Source organism: Rhea americana, unplaced genomic scaffold (genome assembly GCF_003343005.1).
Source record: "Rhea americana isolate MKP2758 unplaced genomic scaffold, rheAme1 scaffold_505, whole genome shotgun sequence".
NCBI classification, from domain to species: Eukaryota; Metazoa; Chordata; class Aves; order Rheiformes; family Rheidae; genus Rhea; species Rhea americana.
In genome coordinates, this window is record NW_028186652.1 from 39,120 (window position 1) to 58,180 (window position 19,061).

Sequence of the window (19,061 nt, forward strand, 5' to 3'; positions counted from 1 at the left end):
AAAAAAAAAAAAAAAAAAAAACACACCACACCAGCCAAAAGGGCCATTTTCAGAGGGCTAACTACCTGAAAAAAGCAGCTGAGAATGAGAGAGGAGCACACCTATAACTACAGCGACGCACCTGCAGCCTGAATTCCAGGCAGCTCTGCAGCTAGCTAGCGCGGATGAGAGCTCTGCTGCAGTGCTCGTGCCAGAACGAAAAGGGACTCCTTGTTCCTCGAAGCAAGAGGCGAGGGAGCCTCAGGCTTTACGGTCCCCAGAATGAGATCTGCTCTTTTTGTATATCCTTCTCCCTGAGGTAACTAGGAGGACAAGGAAATCTTGAGGCAACACAACCCACAACTCCAGAAGCCAGAAAGGCAGGAGGCTACCAGAGTATTACAATCTTCCCAAAAGCTCACTGCCACTTCAGACATTTGTTTCACATGCATCTTGCTCACCTTTTTGGTTTTTTATTTTATTTTATTTTATTTTTTAATCTCCACAGGCCCAAAAAGGCCATGGAAGATGACAAGTTCTGTTTTCCAGAACAGGAACAAAAAAAAAAATGCTTGTGTCAAACTAAGAGCATAGCAGTTAAAAAAACCTAAACAAGCAAGAACCCCCTGTACTGCAGGGATGCGATGTCCTTACTCAAAACCTCAGCCACGTGGGAGTGCTACCCGGTCCTGTTTAGGGAGCTGCTGACAAGGAAAGACAAATATTTTGACACCTAAAGTTCAGCACATCCACTTCCCATCATTTGCTGCCAATGCTAAAGACTAGCAGCAAGGTATCCTCACATGAGCACTATTATACGCCAGTGGAGATGTGCTTAATTGTATTCCTTAGTCTTTCAGGCAGACTTTCAGCTTAGTTAGTCTATATGAGAAGACTTGAGAAGGTCTGTTCACAGCTGTGCAATAAAAAGACAGTTACAACAAGGATTATATTGTATTTTACCAAGGATGATATCCAACTCAAAACCCCCAGTTTTCCCTCTACTGGCTTCAGCCCATGTGYGCTTTCAATAGGCTACAAAAATCTTCAACAGAATACAAGTTGTGACCATAAACTCTTTTATGACAACAAAGCAGCTTAATAAAAATGACACCTGGGGTATTTAGCTAAGGGGGAAACCCCCRCCCCTCCAAAACTCAAAACACACCTTTAGACAGAAAAAAAAATAGGAAGAGTATTTCAGGCATTAAGAAATAGCTTTATGCTTCTGGCACCCATATCCCTTTGCAGGCCACTGGCACTGTTATGAGTAATAGGAAACAGCTGTAATTTCCTGGAATAGTCACACAGAAACACCTCACTGGATGCATGGGGCAAACTGAATACTCCTGCCTTCAGCCTCRATCAGACATCAGAGCTCTTGGTTACAGGGATACAATTGAGCAGCATGAGCTGATGAAGAAAAAAGCTTGACTTTAGACCCAGCTCTGGTCCTCATTCAGCTACTACCTGTCCACCTGTTTAACGGGAACAACACTCTGGTTCCCCTGGTGTCTCAGCTCTGAAGCCATCAGACTTTGACCAAAGTGACTCTTAGGCTACTGCTAAAGGACAAGTCTCCTGCAACATTAAGCAGCAAGTCTAGTCAGGTCAGAATTCAACATGAAGAACAGAAAGTCATGTCTACAGTCATCTCATGCAGGGCCTACCAACACACTAATACTCCATTCAAGGGAGAAAAATCTTGGAGTTGGATTGTTCAAAATCTGTAAAATAGGGAACAGGCCTATCTGCGATGGGGAAGGAGAAGAGGAATGCTAGCAAGGCAGCAGACACTTAAATCATTCCAGAGCATACCTTATAGCATCAGACCTTCAAGCCAAGAGGAAGGAAAAAACAAACAAAAAAAAAAAAAAAAAACCCATCAAACCACTATGATCATCTGGTCTGTAAAGCACAGACCATAGGACTTACGAAAGTTCATTTCTGCTTCAAGTCCAATAGCTGTGGCTGAAATAGAGAATCTTAAATTCACATTTTCAGTGGTGAAGAAATCAACCACAATAYTCCATGTATTATTCAAATACTTTTTTTCACTTAAGAGAACAGACCTTATTTCAGGGCTATTTTTACTGAGCTTCACCTTTGTTGCYGCATGAAAAATACTCAAAACTAAAGTTCCTCAGCCTGGACTTGCATCCAGAGGTGGCACACCAACATTCTGCAACCCTTTTCAGTAAAGACAGATGAGCTCCTTTAGCCCCTCAATACTCAGCATATTTTTTAACACTAATCATTCCTGTCTCTGAAGTTTGCTCAGTATTTCAGTTCTCATGCTACTGACACAAGAACTAGACAAATTCATCTGGTTGTGGTCAGACCAGTATCTCTCACAAAGCTGAGTTAACTGAGGTCCTGTAAGCATAATCATTACTATCAAATGTGAATGAATGTAGGATCTTTTGGTCTCACTGCAAGYTCATTTTCAGAAAATTACCATTCTTCATTCTTAGTATTTTTACATGTGCCCCCTCCCCCCAAAAAAAACTATTTCTGCAGCAAAACTAACCTGCTTCAAACTCATAAATGAAGAAATTCAGGTATTTAACTGAAGTTCATTCCACACAAAGAACTTTAGTTAACCCACTCTAGCGCTTGAACTTTTGGTAAACATTTCTRGAAGTTAGGACCTTTAAGAACAGTGCGAGGAAATCTGAAGTGCCATGTATTTCTGTAAGGAAACTTTAGGAGGTTGCCTTTATTAAACTCCTTCAAAGATCAACCATGCAGCAGTCTTTCTTGACAACTGGTCTCCTCCTTACTAATTCATGGCTTCCTTAYACATCTCAGAACACAGCAAAACAGCACAAAAGTCATCTTTGCTGTTTTATTTTCTGAAGTAGACAGTCCCAACAGTCCTCCAGAGGAGCCTGAACCTTACCAAGAATGAACAAGCCTGTAGCCAGGCTGTTTCCAATTCCTGCACATAGCAGTGTCACTACGGAGGCAGTCAGAAAGCAGTCTGCATTAATGGCTAAGGAGGCAACAGGCCTGTCTGAACGTTCTGCATCATGAGCAAAGTCTCTTCCATCTTACATGGATACAAACGGCTTCTGTATGAGCCATTAGCCTATTTCAAACCTCCGTCATAGAGGATTAAAAGTCACTGTTCACACACAATTTGCAAGAAAGCGCTCTGCTCACTTTGTGGTACAGTTAAGGCACGATTCCAATACGACTCAGGCTGCTGCTGACTGTAGCAATTCAGCAAGGAGAAAGAGCACAAGAGGAACAAGCTGAAAGGCCTTAACGTGTATCATTTCATCTAAGAAATGATGGTAGCTAAATGGATGCCAGAGAAAGCTGACCATTGACATTGGTGTGGTAAAGGGGAAAGAGAATAACCTGCAAAAATCCTATTGCAGAAATGCAACATGATGTAAAGCAGAACACAGTTAAAAACTCATCAAAAAAATAAGTGACAATGATTTGAAGRTAAGAAACAGTTGATGCTTTGAAACTTGCTACAGTCCATTAATAGAAAGTTTAATCTTAAGTGGATTGGATGTTATTGTTCAAGAAGCAAGAAAGGAATTTTTAGCCTAAAGTTACTGCGAAAAGGAAGAGATAAAAGATGACTTGCATTTTCTGCCTTCCAGAAAAGGAACAACAATCCAAGTAGAGGGATCAGGTACTAATGATGGAGATGGGAAGAATTAATGATAATGAAATGCAGACCCGAAAGCTATGTTTATTGAGAGATATGGATAACCTGCGGAAGACTGGAAAAAATAGTTACTAATGGCCATGAAGGATGGAGAAGTAGCCAGGAAGAATGGAGTATATTAAAACCAACAAAAGGTTATTATGCTATTACAAGCTACAAACAGCTTGCAGCTGGATGTCCTAACCCGGAGTCTGCATAGCACATGCCTCGGAGGAAGTTACACAACGCAGCTAAGCCCGACMGCTTGCCACTGCAAAAGACTGGTGGTCCCGTTTGCCCTTCTCCTGTGTTGTTTGTCAGACCTGTTACTGAACCTATTCAGCCAGGCTGGAAGTTGTTTGYTGTATTAGTTTTCTGCTGTGCTAGTAACCAACACAGTTATGGGGGCAAAGCCCCAGAAGCAAGGTGAGCTAAGGGGCAGGAGCATGTGCTCAGTTAACAGCAACCTCCCTTCTCCAGGGCAGAGGGCTGCGAGGCTGGCTCAACTGGTACTGCATTTATTCCAGGTATCAGTCTAAAGATGAAGAGCTGCTAATAGATTTGCACAATCCACTCGGTTCACAGCAAGTATTTTATTTTGATCATCTTACAGAAGCCTATTTACCTATAAGCTTTCAAAAAAGTGCAAAACACTTTTTATTAATTGGTCAATGATTATCATCCTGTATGGGGAAAGGGAAATTCTGCTGCTTCGAGAGATGTCAGTTCTTCGTTATTAGCAGAGCTCAAAGTACTGCTGTACGCACTCCACCTAGTGGTTTACTGACCATTTATATTTAATAATGGTAATATCTGATTTAKCAAGAGCCAATGGAGCAGCCAGAATGCAGCCTACAGAGACCTGTAACACATTTGTGAATGCTCTCATCCTTAATACAGGGGTACAAGCCCAGACATCTCATCTCAAAACATGCCATGGGACTGCACAGTCACTGAAATTTAGATGAGCATCATGTGCTGGGAGTGCAAGACTAGCAGCTGGGTTTGAAGATGGCTCTTGATGTTGCTTATTCTTCCTGCAATGACCAGAATGCAAACATGCAAAAGTAGAAGCCTCCCACACTTGCTTGGAGTGATAACGGCTGAGACTAGAACTGCCAAAAGACAAGATGTATCACAGTGAGAGGCAATTGTTCTAGGTTTTAGGTAGTTGATTGCATTTGCTAATTGTTTTAGGTAGCTGATTGCTTTTCCCCTAAAGTTAAAAAAAAATTAGCTTCCAATCTGGGGACACATAGATTTATCCTGCTGTAGATTTAACAGTAGGTCTACTGCTGACTAGTCATCTGAAATAACTTGTGCATTTCTGGACGASAACTGAAGTGGTCTTTTTGTTTGTTTTAGGAAAGAGATGCAGCTGGCTACAAGCTTTGTTGAATATTCTGTATTAAGGTAGGTTTTTTGGTAATTCAAGGTTGACTGCATATGGGGTTTCCATTCAAAACCATGCTAGGCAAGTCACTTTGCTTGCTTGAAGGGAAAAAAGCAGTCATCTCTGCTGTTTATAGACACAAGAAACTGAAATATTGATAATGGTGCACAAATCTTTTACCTGACACCATTTACCAATAGGTTAGGAGGACAATCTACTTTTCTTTCTCCCCTTGCCTGAAGAGAAGCACAGCCTAGATACAAGGCTGGGTGCTCATACCTGGGGCAAATAGAAGATGAAGAGAATCATCTAGAATGACCTTGGAGACGAAGCAGGTTCTCTCCCCTCCCATGAACACCAGAGGTGCTAGAGAAGTGATCTGCAAGCACAAGATATAGTAATGAAACCCAAGACAAGGGAGACTTTGGAACACAGCGTGGAAGAAACATTTTCCCACTGTGCAACTGTCCCTTTCCGATCCCCCACCCTGCCTTCCTGTTTTAATCAGCAAGAATGGAGGGCTAGAGCTGCTTGCTCCGTTTTCCGTAAGACCCAGAACCAGATTCCTTAGAAACAACAGCAGAGATGAAGAAGCTGGACATAAAATAAACTCACTGAAGTATCACTCACTCTATTTTGCGGACAGGTAAACAGGAAAAAAGCTTTAAAGCATGATTTACAGGGGAGCCTACAGGAATCAAATACCAATTTCCCCACGTTTGTTGGCTTTGACAGTTGTCTGAACTTAAAGGCCACTTTAAGAGTCTCAGTGCAAGTCTTACAACTGGCAGATTATACGCAAATCCTACCATCTGGGAGGGCAGCCAGTTCCTGCAGCACTGCTTAAGGATTCTGATTAGGTGACATGCACAAGTGATGTTACTAAACTCTTCTGTATGACCAGCATGGGAAAAAGGGCAGATTTAGTCAAAGAAGGTTCAGCAACAGTGCCCTGATCATCTCAAAAGGTAAGGCAGTACTAGTGGGATTAAAGACCACCTGTACTGCCTCCCAACCCAACAGCAAATGCTGAGTGAGCAGTATCCAGTGAGAATTTAATTGGGTGCAGGTAAGAAGTCAAATGTCTGGAGGAAGAAAATATTAGGACAGAAGGATAGCAGACATTACCCAAAATGGCTTGAATACCCTGGTGTAGCATAAGACAAGGACAGAATAGATATGTTCTGTTGGAGAAAAAAAAATCATAAAGAAAAAAATTTAGCACCATAGTTTGAAATTTCAGATCATTACCCCCACAGCAGGGAAGCAGGTTTCTGAAGTCTTCACAACCATTCCAACTGCTATCTCAAAGCACAGCCGGATTCCAAAGAAACAGTTTTACACTGTGTTTGGGATTGCAAGTCTAGCCACCGTGACATCAGGTCTTTAATAAGTTTTAAGGCGTTCCAAAGGTCCCTCCACCACCCTCTTCTTTCCCTAGAGCAGAAAGCCTCTTAAAAGCCAGATTATACTCCTGAGATAACTGGCTGCTAGGAACAGAGAGCAAGCAGTAGCAGCTAGCCTTCTCTCACATGAGGTCCTAAAAACAGTGTTCAAGAAAGAAATCAAACTGAGCACACTCTCCTGCGTTTTCTGCCATCCCCTCCCCACATACATACTGCTTCATGGCTATCAGCTTGGAGTCCATGCTCTCCTGCTTTCCTTTCATCACCTGGATGTCAGTCAGTAACTTGGTTACATTGTCTTGACGAACCTTTATATCCTCATTCTTTATACTGGATACCTGGAGACAGAAAGGAAGAAGTCAGTGATGTTTTCTTCCTACAAAATGGTTATTTAAGTATCMAAGTTGATATCACAAATAATCCATCCATCTTCTCTGGATCAACTGCCACATTCACACCTGATTCCAAGTATCAAGGAACTAAAACCAGTCATCTATAAYATAGGCTTTCCACGAGCATATTGCTATTTCTAAATTCTGCTGCAGCCCTTAATTTTTGTTTGATCAGAAATACAATGTTCAAGTAAAACTGAACACCTGCCCAAGAGCTGTGTGCCTAGTACTAACCTTTAGACAGGCACCAGACCAAGACCTACCTGTGTGTAAGAATGACAAAYCTAAGCCTAAAACTTAGCATCCACAAAGACCTGAGAGCATATTTATGCTGCAGACAGGGAACAAACGTTCTTTTCAAACACTTTCAAAAGTCTCTGCTGCATGCAGTGAACTGAATATTGGCCTCAGCAATTAAGAATAGACATTAGCCGGTCTGAGAAAGAAAACAGGAGAAAAAGGGTAGATGAGCTCACTGCAGCACAGAAACAAGACTTGCTCAGGCAGAGGCCGGCAGGTAGAACAGTAAGCCTCTTCCAGAAATTCCTGAGCAGCAGCCAGACGTTAGACATTCTCATCATTTCCACTGCAAGTGCTAAAGCAGCTGAGGAGAAGATTCTGAGCAGATGATTTTATTTTTCTGATAAAATACTCATGAGAAATGACACCTAAGCATGTTTCACAAGAGCTATACCATGTGAGAACTCTATGAATCTGCCAATTATTATAGGGGTTAATACATCTCACCTATCTGATAGCAGCTTCACTCCACTTTACTTGCCAGCAGGTCATATATCTTTAAGATATCTACTTTATATCCTTCTAATTCATTTGCCCCCTGTGCAAATGCCTAGTGGAACTAAATGCCTCAGTGCAAATGGCACTTACAGTTATCTGAGAACATCCTGGGACAGACAAAAGTGAGTTGTTCTSTACACATTGCTTTGATTCATATTTTGAAATAACTGACAAACATGTTTCTCCAACTTGCATTTCAGGACTAATAAGTTAGCCCTAAAAGTTTATAATCATTTTTGGGMCTCCTGATATCACTGTTGCTGTATCTTTTCTTCAGAATATGGACTGCAATTCTGTACGTCAAGAAATGAGGGCAGTTGTAAAGCATATCCATAAATTTAAAGGGAAAAAGCTTAAGTTTAGATTTGGGATACATAAGAGACTAACACATTTAAAACATTTCAAGTACATTAACCTTTCTCTTCTGCCTCCCACTGCCACAGCTAACATATCTTCACATCTCTGGATATGTACATATTTTTCATTAATTATTTAAGTAAAGACTGCAGCACAACCAGTGATCACTCTCCCTGTGCCCCTCTTACTGAAAGATACAATTGCTTTTCAGTCCTTCCAGAAGACACAGCACACTCTCCTCTATCAAGTCAAACCCAGACAGATGCTACTGATCCAGTAAAAAAGGACAACTTTAAGACGAAAGTAGCTCTTGTTTACTGACTTTCACAAACAAACTGGTTTGAGAGGCCAGAATGCCAGTTCTATTCCTTTGCGGGTGTACGAAAGTATGGAAGTCTCAAGCAGTACCACAGTGAATCTAACGTTGGAAACACTGAGAGAAAAACACTAACAAAAAGGACTGGCAGTGAGAATCTGAAGCCAGCTGGTTAGCGGGATGCCACTGCAGCTTGTACCTGGGTGAGAAGGTAGAGCCAGCAAGAAGAGCCACTGGCAGAAAACAAGAACCGTGATGCCAGCAACCATCAACCCTTAGAGCACACTGATGCTTTTCTGATGAATCCTCTCTTTTTAAAGTGTTTACCTAGAGTTCATCCTGAAATATCTGTTGCATAAACTTACGCTGGTTACTTTCCTCTTGATATTCTCCAGGAGATGTTCCTGGCCTCGGATGAAGTATGGGTGCTGGAATTCAGTATCATCTTTCTCTGGCTTCACCAATCCTCCCTGCTCAATGTGGACAACCTTTCGAAAGCCATCTGAAAGTCAAATGGTAGATAATTGGAGAAGAATTTAGCAGGCTAAACATGAACTTGAGAAAGTAAAAGCAAGCACAAATTATTCTTGTTTGCTTAARTTTTGCTTAAAGACACAGTTCTCTCTCAGTGTGATACCACCTTTTTAACAAATCTCATCCTGAAAATGGTATATGGAATGAAAAACCCTTCTTTAAGTTGACAGACAGTCCAACACAGGCCTGTGCTATTCCTCTTCATATGGTTTGAACAGTAAGTGGTACGTGTCCTCCAGTCGTCATATCCTTCCCTTTCCTCTGTTTCTTTCTGGAAGAACTGACAGAGATCATTCAGCTACCTGCCTTAAGCAACAGTCCGGGAAAAAAAGATATTTGAAAAGAGTGAGAGCTGTTTTTCCCGCATCCTCAAATCACTTTGCAGAACACCTTTTGCAGCTCTTGCAAGACTAACTTTTGTATATTTGGCTGATAGCACAGGTCAGCAAGAAGAAAGGCTGAAATTACTGGAACAAACACATAAGCCTCAAACTAACCTTGCTATTTTCCAGTAGAAGTCTCTCATTCATCAGAAACTTTACTGTTATGTGATGTCTGGAGAGTAAACAGTACCTTTTCAGTACAACACAGGATAAGGAAAGATTTATTTCTTTTTTTTTATAACTTTTTTTTTTTCCAAGAGTGCCACCAAAGAGACTCAGTCATTTAGCAAACACTTCACATGATCCCAGACAAGCTGTTTTATTTATTCAGGGAATAAAATTGCTTCTAAGAGCAATGTGCTCAGCAATATACATGATGTAGATAAAGAACTGCAGATAAAGAACCGGCCTATAATCTCACATACTAATAAAAACAGGAGTACTTTTGAGACAAAACTCTAGAAGTGTTTATCAGCRCATAACAGATGACTATGACTGCATTTAATTGAACTTAAGTAAGAAAGTAACTACCAGAACTTCAATTCATCCAATACTCATCCAGTCTGCTATTGTGCTATTCAAAATAAGCAGTCAGAAATTTGCTTCATATTTTATGAAAAGAGATGGCACTTCCAAAGCTCAGTTTTTGTAACACAATAGTGATAACTGTCCACAGTAGTAAATAAGCCTTCCTCCAATTTTGTTTATCCTAGTGTTCGTTTCAACTTCCGAACACCTCTTTGGCTCACTGTGAGGCATGGAAACACTCCCGCTCCCCAGCTGGAGGACCCGGGCAGCCGGAAGGCAAGCAGAGAGGCTGTGATGGAACTGGAACCTGAACGCCACCTCCACAGACCCTGACTTCTCCATTTCAGTGCGTCAGTGCTTTCTTCTCGCAACAGCGCAGGCCGCCTGACCCTGCAAGTCCATCATGCAGACTGCTGTAGCTTTGCACACTCCAGGCACTGTAGGAACCCTAATCCTTAAATTTGAAAATAAGGACAAATTTTTTAAAACTTTCTTAAAGGGGACACCAAGACACAGAACATAAGTGACTTCCGAMGTCTCAGAGCAAGACAGTAGTAGTAGGATTAGAATTTAAGGGTGCTGACAACTGATACGCTTCTTGCCACAGCCCAAACTGCCCGACCTGACTGCCAGATTCTGTTTAAACAGACACGCGCTTTCAGCCTAAGGCTAAACAACTCGCCCGGTTTCTGTGCAGCAGGCCCAGCACCATCGCAGAGAATCGCCTGCGCTGGGGGCTTGGGACAGCGACAGCAAGCTGCCCTCCAGAAATGTCCTCCCAAGGCAGCTGTACAGCGCTACTGCGGCAGAACTGATTTTCCCCATAGTTCTCTACAAAGAGGCTTAGTAGTCTTGAAGCAGATGTTCAAGTTAACAACCTACTCACTAAAGCCAAAACTGTTTTTTGATTGTCTATTCCCTCTTAAGAAATATAAATCCAGATCAGTTTTCTCCCTTTATTATGTGTAATACGGACGGAGTCCATGATTAAGAACATCCTGGCTCCACACGGCTCTTTACAGCTACCGTGCCAAGCRTCACTTTTGTTTTGCATGTAGGAACACGGCCTTCTGCTGCGACGGGGACAGCGTAGCTCTGCTCTGCAGGGAAGGGAGAGGAATGACAYGCTGAGAAGTGCTTTCTGAGCAATTCAGGCAGAAGTTATGCACCCAAATCTTCAAATGTACTTAAAACACCGAAAAGCCACTCAAGAACTGTGTGCAGTGCATCAAAGAATTTTGGGGGTTCAGCAATTCTGTAAACCAGTAGGATAAATCAGGAGTGTTACTTAAGTTTGTCAGACCACAGCTGTGGTTGGAAAAAAAAGAAAAAAGAAAGAAAGAAAGAAAAAGAAAAGTCTTCCTGCACTTGCAGAAAGTAAGTGTTTCAGAGAAATTTCACATTATTTTAGTGATATTAGCCAGTTTTCAGTTATTCAAGTGATCCTTAAAAACTAAAGGCCCTGGTCATGAACCACAGAATGTGCCCCACAGCTATTCAAAGAACCAGTGTTGAAAGGTAATGAAAATGTCATCCTTTCTAATAACATTGGAATGCTCTCTCAAGCCCACATCTGGAGCATTAAAGCTAATCCCTGATATAACCTCCACGTGAGAGGTGTATGAAAGGCATCCTTTATGTTGCTGCCTATCACAAGAACTTGCAGCCAAAATGTAAATATGGATATGTGTGCACCAAGAGGAAGCTGAGCAGACTGTCATGAAGCAACGTCTCTGAGATAATCCCAGCATATTCCTGCTCGTTGGCAGGAAAGAGCAGTTACAAATACATCGATCAATCTTGAAGCATTTACACAGTCAGTCACTTCTCGATTTCCTTGCATGTCTCAGAGCAAGAGGAAGATTAAGCAGTTTAAGTTTGGAAAATCAGAGGTGGGAGAGAAAGAGAATATTGCTTGGTCAGTAGAGGACATGGAATTAGTAACACAGAAACACTAAAATATTCAGTCAGAACAGCAAAAAGTAATTTTCAAATTTCCAACAGTCCCTCAATCCTATAGTGAAAGCACCCCATCTGTAACACCAACACCAGATTCAATTTGCTAGTACAGCAACGAGAACAGAAGAGAGGAGTAGTGTCACGTACTGTGACTGGGGTCACAGTAGATTGCATTTTTTGCCTGTAGTGCATCAAGAAAGATCACCAAGCCTCAGCACATCCCATAAAACACTAGTTCTGGAGAATTTCATAACCCTTACTCTAGTGTTGCATAGGAATAGCGTAACTGGATTTACAGGCTGAGTGCTGGCTCAGAGGCACTCCTCATGTTATTGTGAACTACATCTGACTAGGTTAGTCATCCAACCAGGATAATTAACTTCAAATTTAATTCTGAACAGACAACATAAAAATATACAATTATACTAAATACACAGTTATTTAAGAAAACTGCAGCAGTAAGTACACTGCTGTACCAGAAGTGAAGGAAATCCCAAAAAACCAAATGTAGACAATCAGGTTCCATTTCAGTACTTTTTCCTTTAGCAATCTCTGTTCTTCAGGCAAACAGGACAAACCGCGTGGGGACAAATTCTGAATTTACTTTTAACATTGGACACACACATGCCTTAGTATCACTCAACTACAAAATAAATTGAAATCCTCAAACTGCCAATTATGAGCTAAGAAGTCCCTTACATCACTGAAGTAAATTTAGGCCTCTGTAACACACAGTGAAAAGAATAATCTGCATTTTAACATCTATCCTAAGCATAGAGGAAAAAAGTTAACATCTGAAAACAGAAGTTAACATTTATTCATTTTCTAGTGCAAGAAACTCCAGTAAGCAACTTTTCTGCTGCTGGCCATACACAAAGTCTAGCTTTGCATCATCACAATACTGCATCATGCAACCATGATAGTATAAGAGAACATACAAGAAACATCCAAAAGTTTGGATAAAAGCAGGAATTTTGTTTGGATGAACCAGACATTTGAGGTCTTCCAAAAGATCTCAGTTCAAGCTTCTGATCATAATGTGTTTTCTCCAGAAATACTGAACTGCTCAGGAAAGCTGCTGTTAGAAAGAAGTTTTACTCCTGTCTTTTAACTTGATCTTGGAGATTTATTACATGCCTTCCCCTCCACTGCCCCCAAAGGAAAACCTTATCACTCAGACGTGCCTTTGTCTGTTCTCATCTAATTCTGTTCCTGTTCTTTTACCCCTGCTATTGAAAGGAGGAGCTGACACCCAGATGAATGTTACTCCCCTTGCCCTTCCCTGACCTTTTAACATTACGTACACAGTGAGATGGAACAGCTCAGACAGCTTACTTTCTTCTTATTATTCCCTTGTTACAACGGTGTAAGCTGGAGAGGTAGCCCTTGCCTTATTTTACAAGCTAATGCTTAGATTGATCCTACTCCAAAGTGTTCCAAGATATGGAAGCACTGAAGACACCTGTAACCATGTGCTTTAGAGAAATATCATCCCCTCCAAATCCAGGTCAGATGTGGTGACAGGACAGACGCGAGCAGTGCAGCTGGAAAGGTCACTGGACTTAAACAGGGAAGGAAAGCCGCTGCAGGAGCCTGTCCTGCCAGCAGCAGGCAGGTGCTGAGCCCTGCTACCTGCCAGACAAAAGCTTTTTCTCCTGTACTATGGTGGGGGGGAAGGCAAGAAATGTGAAAAATCAGAGATAATCTATACTGTGTATGTGTTTGGATGTCAAACGATAACAGACCACTAGCCCTATGATATTCCTGTTCCCCTGGTAGGTTTTGATGGTTTAGGCATACCTCTCCCTTTCCAGAAGTGTCATGTGGAGTGGAATATTCCCTAATTCTCCAGGAACTCTTGATCCTTCTCAGAGAATGATACAAAAGCAAGTGCCTTGTTCCACATGCACATGTGTGCATAAGCACGAAGAGAAGGAAAAAAAAGAAAAAAAAAAGTCAGGTAAGCTCATTAAATCAATTTAATATTCTTCCATGACAGGCTAGCAAGCTTTATCACTAGTAAAGTTCTCAAAAAAAGGTTCTCAAAACTTAACATTCTCAAATCATGGAAATCATTGAGATGAAACTGGTATGTGGAAAACCAATAGAAAAATGTTATTTAGGAAGCAGTTATGAAAAGTTACTATAGAGTATAAGAGTGTGGGCAAGTACTATTTAGTATTTTCATTAATGGCATGAAGGATTGAATAGTATATGTTTACTAAACTGGCTGATGAAACACAGCTGGTAAGAGCTGCAAATATCTTGAAGGACAGGACTGCAATTCATAATGATTCTGACAAATGGAACAAAATTCACTGCTGACAAATAAGAGTAGTCAGTAGCTAAACACAACTATTGAGTAGTCAGTAGCTAAACACAAGAGGAACTGAGGGCTGTAGAGGACTGAACAGGCAAGCCAATGTCATACTATTGAGAAGAAGGCCAATGCCACAACAGGATGTATACACAGCAGTATCACCTTCATGACAAAGGTGACATTCTATTCAGAAATACATCCAATGTTGGGCACTGCACTCCAGCAAAGGAGTGGAAGAAAAAGACAGTTCAAAAGGGAATGCAAATGATCAAAGGCTGGTAGAAAACCTACAAGATTGGGCGGGGGGGGGGAACAGGCTGTTTAGTATAAAAAGAAAAGACTGAGTAGAGGTATTAAGTCTTCAAAGACACAAAGACTGATGTAAAGGGATAAGGAATGAATCTCTTCCCTACATCTGCAGCAGACATGAAAGAAGCCAAGGGGTGAAACTGTAGCAGGGGAGGTTTGGGTTAGACATCAGTAATCTAATCTTGTGAATCACTACCCTTACCACTAAAACACTTCTTGAGGAACTTATGGAAACATTGTAATTGGAGGCTTTGAAAAAATAGGTTAGATGCACAGCCATCAAAAACCATACAGATATAGTTTATACTGCCTCGAAGCAGAGGATTAGACCAAATGATCATGATGTTCCTCCAGCCCTATTCGACTATGATTTTATGGAAAGAAAATTAAAATAACTGCTAGTTTAGAAGAACAAGTTCAGTCAGTGCCTTAAATGATTCTGGCAGCAACACCCTTTAAAGAAAGTGATAAGAAAATTAACAAGCTGTCATATGTGGTGCATTCTGTCTAACTGGAAGTGTGCCAGATGAGTTCCTCTTTCATTACACAGCGTGCACATAGCAAAGAGTGTCATCTTGTATGTCGATGACAGGTGAACACAAGGAAAGCATTCAGAACCCTTGCTCTAATAATCAGGGACTATCAAGATAAAAGAAGTCTGTACGACTCTGAAGCAGGCAGTCGCTTGGTTAGAAGTTGTTCTTCCCTTCAGTAGAGGCCAACCTTAAAACTACTGCTTGGCCACCAAAATCTGAGCGATTGCAAAGCTAGCAAATACTCCCAAGTCAAATGAAATTTCCCTTGCCCAAGTTTAACGAAGAATAATAGAACTGTGTTTCAGGGCAAACTTTAATTTGCACTTTGAGCTTCCCAAAAGATACTTACACATATTGAGCTGCCGTACAAAGCTGGCCATGTTGTTATGTTTGAAGTACTTTGGAAGCACCTCCTTGGCAAATTGGCCTTGGTCAAACACATGAAAGCTGTTTCCACTCTGTCAAAACAAAACAAAACATTACAAATCACACAACAGAAAGGAAGCTCATCCATCCTTTCATTTCACCAATGTAAATTCTACATTACCGTGAGTGAGAGCAGTAAAGATCTGATCTCTCAGAGTCCCTTAGCTACAGCTAAAAGTGTAGTTTAGTAGTTTTGTTTGAAGCTGTTATCATTTGACCAATGCAAGCTCCCATGAATACAGTTCAGAGTGGCCTAAACTACACAGTTCAGTTCCTGATCAAGTTATCACAATTCAGTATGCCGCTGTGCACCAGCTGAGCCAGGATTGGTGTCCACACAGGAATCCTTAGCTTAGTGACCCAGCTGAAGGGCAGCTAAATTACATTTCCTTACTTAGGCTAAGAAGAAGAATATGCATCTGTTAGTTATCAAGAACTGACARTCAGTTGATAATGCTATATGCTGTAATTAAGTTACCGCTAATTTGGAAGAATCAGCAAGGCACAACTCCCCAGAGACTAAAAAAAAACTCAGGAAGTTAAGCAGGATACCAAGCTTAAGCCTCAATTTGCACAACTGCAAATGTATTAATTCCACAACTTGTCCCAATTAACTTGTTTTCATATCTACAGCAACAGCCAAAACTCTTCCAAGTTGAGAAGAGTTTTAGAGAACCAGGCTAGTCTGACTTTCAACCTCAACATCTGCGCAAAGAAATTGAAACAATTCTGTATCCTGCCAATCTCAGACAGTTTGGCATGCCTTTATAGTTGTTATTTCTCACTGCCATTGATATAACTTTTCTTCATGTTGATTTAAAAAGAATAGGTAGGAGATACCAGGAAGTATCCTGCACCTCCCAAACCTGGAGGCAGCCCTGTTATCAAATTTTAGAAAACAAATTATCACCAATACGAATCTTACTGCTAAAAATAACTAGCAGTCCACTAAGATAACATTTCAGACATTTAGCCCTCATGTCTGTAGTGCCATTTTTTCCAGCTATGATTTCCATTACCTTTCTAAGCAGGAATCAGTGTCAATAAAAGCATCTGCAGAACAGCAAAGGAACGGATTTTCATTCTGGCAAAGCGGCACAAGAACTCCAAATGCATTTTGCAACGCGTATTTTCTTTCAGGGCAAAGTCCCCTCTGTGATCCACCTTCCCGCTAACAGCACCCCGCACGCCAGCAGCGCATGYGGCTGGCAGGAGAGAAGCGCGCCAGACAAGATACCAACAAGTCATTACGTGGCCACGGAGCAATCAGAGGTTCTGCTTCAAAGGCAGCGGTGCAGGGGCAGAGGAGACCACGCACACGCGCATAGGGAAGGCACGCAGCACTCCAAAGGCCTGTTCCCATTCGAAAAGGGACCAAACGAAGACCTTTGCAACAGGGGGCAGCTACTCCAACGTTAAACATTAAATCTAAGAAGAGACCAAGGTCTTCTGCAGAGACTTAAGGGTAACAGACCGAAGATCCCTAAGCTTTGATTTGCAGACAGGTACGCCTTACTTTCAATTTCTGCCCATTGCCTCTTGTCCTGTCACATGGGACAACTGAAAAGAGTTTGTCCCCGTCCCCTTGACACCCTCCCTTCAGGTACTTGTACACACTGATCAGATCCCCCCTCAGCCTTCTCTTCCCCAGGCTGAACAGGCCCAGCTCTCGCAGCCGTTCCTCGTAGGGCMGGTGCTCCAGCCCTCTGAGCATCCTCGTAGCCCTRCGCTGGACTCTCTCCAGTAGCTCCATGTCTCTCTTGTGCTGGGGAGCCCAGAACTGGACACAGGACTCGAGATGAGTTTTGGTAATGCATATACAGGGTTGATTTTAGTCCTAAAGGCAGAAATAATTCTGTCACTTGAAAACAATTAAATTAAGGTTTGTTTCCCTGTAAACTTCTTTATATATCTTAGACCTCCCCCCTTCCAGCTTATGCCCGTTTCTTCCACCACTTCATAGCAGCATACGCTCAGCTGCTCTGAGCAGCGGTAGCTGTGTGTCGGGCACAGTGCGCGTGGCGGGGCAGGCGAGTGCCTTGTGATGCATAGCAAGCCAAGCCAGATAYGCCTTTCAGTGCAAGCACTGATTTAGATCTGTCACTGTTATTTAGTCATTAGTGTGTTTTTAATAAAACTTGTTGGAACTCAGTACCCTTGAGGCCTCTTTTTTTTCCCTCAGACTTGGCAGGAATTGGCTGYTGGGTTCAGAAACTGAGGAGAAAGGAAATAGGAAGTAGGATTCCTTAGGAAGTGGGAGCTTGTTGGTTGGGAACTACATACCAGCATGATCTACGGGTATGTCATGCTCACAGAATGACTGCGAGCTGTTAATACGTTGCAGCCAACAAAGGTCACCATGGATAATAACGAGCGCTTCCCTGCCACCGAGGGCTGTTGTTCGAGGGCCGAGGGCCGTCCTTTGAGGTAATGTTATGACCTTCTTTGAAATGGTGATCAGTCCTCTACRGAGCGATCCTTACAGGTTCAATGGAGGTTCTAGGTGAATGAGGAGATTGAAGAACTGACCTAACSGGAGGAGACTTTAACATTGCTCCTCAGCTTCTTTTGTTTTGGTCTGCTGTTTTTTATGTCTGTAAGTAAACTGGAGTGAGCACCAAGAAGGGAGAAGAACTGGTTAACCAGAAGGGTAGTTGATGTGACTACAGCAAAATGAGTTTAAGCAGGCCATAAACAGTCTGGATATTAGAGTATTTCTAATCAGAAAAAAATGCTTGTTCAGAGTCCCAATTAAGTGCTGCAGTGTTAAAATCATACGTATGTTTTAGGATGAATCTCTAATAAACTTCTGAAAGATGTTCACCAGTGCGGCACTTCTGATAGTGTTGGATCTGATGGCCTAGAAGCCTGTCTTCAGTTCCTTGTTCTTTGCTCTTCCTTTGAAGGTACAGTTACTTTGCTGATATTTGGGTGAAACTCCTTGAAGTTGAGGGACATAATAGCCATCCTTCTATGAAAATAAAAGAAAAATCTATTACGCTGCTTTGTGCCGTAGATAGACTCCCCATGGAATAGCTAAAACTGCGAAGATCATGCAGAGCTGGTAAGGAACTGAGTTACATGGGGAARGCATGTTTGGAGATCTGGAAAGAAATACAGAGCACTGAATATTTTGATTGGGACCCAAGTACAGCAAACGGTTGTAGCACCAAGACTGCTAGCAAAACTTGTTACCCTAGGRAAAAAAAAAAAAAAGCTTTTGGGTGGAGAAACTCCAACCAAAAAGAAACTAACTTGGAATGGGACACAAAGCACTGGGGTTTTGGCTTTTTGTGACCTGCCCTCTTCAGGGAGATAAAATAGTGTGCACTTTCTTCCTTTATATCCCTCTTTCTAATGCATTTTTAATCTACTAGAATCAGCTCAGAGTACTCTTAAGTATTGGATAAGGAGTAAAGGACCTTAATGAAAACAAATACTCAAAAGTAGGTGAACTGTCTGAAGGAATAAGGAAACTCATCCTTATTCCAAGGAAACCATTAGGATGAAAAAGCCCCAACTGCCAACTTTTAATGAACGTCTTAACTTGCTTTTCGTAATGGCAGGCAGAATATTTTAAAGTCTCTTTGTTTTTTATTTAGAAGTTGTCTTTATGGTTAATTCAGTGGAGAGGTGCCTGAGGACTGGAAGAAAGCCAGTGTCACTCCAGTCTTCAAGAAGGGCAAGGAGGAGGACCCAGACAACTACAGGCCAGTCAGCCTCACCTCCATCCCTCCAAWGAGGATGGAACAGCTCAT

General features: G+C 41.8%; 1 protein-coding gene across 1 annotated transcript in view; it reads right to left on the minus strand.

Annotated features, from left to right (window-relative positions):
* HSF1 (heat shock transcription factor 1) overlaps positions 1 to 19,061 on the minus strand; it is a gene marked incomplete at its 5' end in the record, with an annotated part of 75,539 nt that overhangs the window by 37,808 nt on the left and 18,670 nt on the right. The window contains 3 exons of the mRNA XM_085317783.1: positions 6,659 to 6,783; positions 8,674 to 8,810; positions 15,227 to 15,335. Of these exons, the coding sequence (XP_085173909.1) occupies positions 6,659 to 6,783; positions 8,674 to 8,810; positions 15,227 to 15,335 (371 nt within the window). The remainder of the gene's footprint in view (positions 1 to 6,658; positions 6,784 to 8,673; positions 8,811 to 15,226; positions 15,336 to 19,061) is intronic.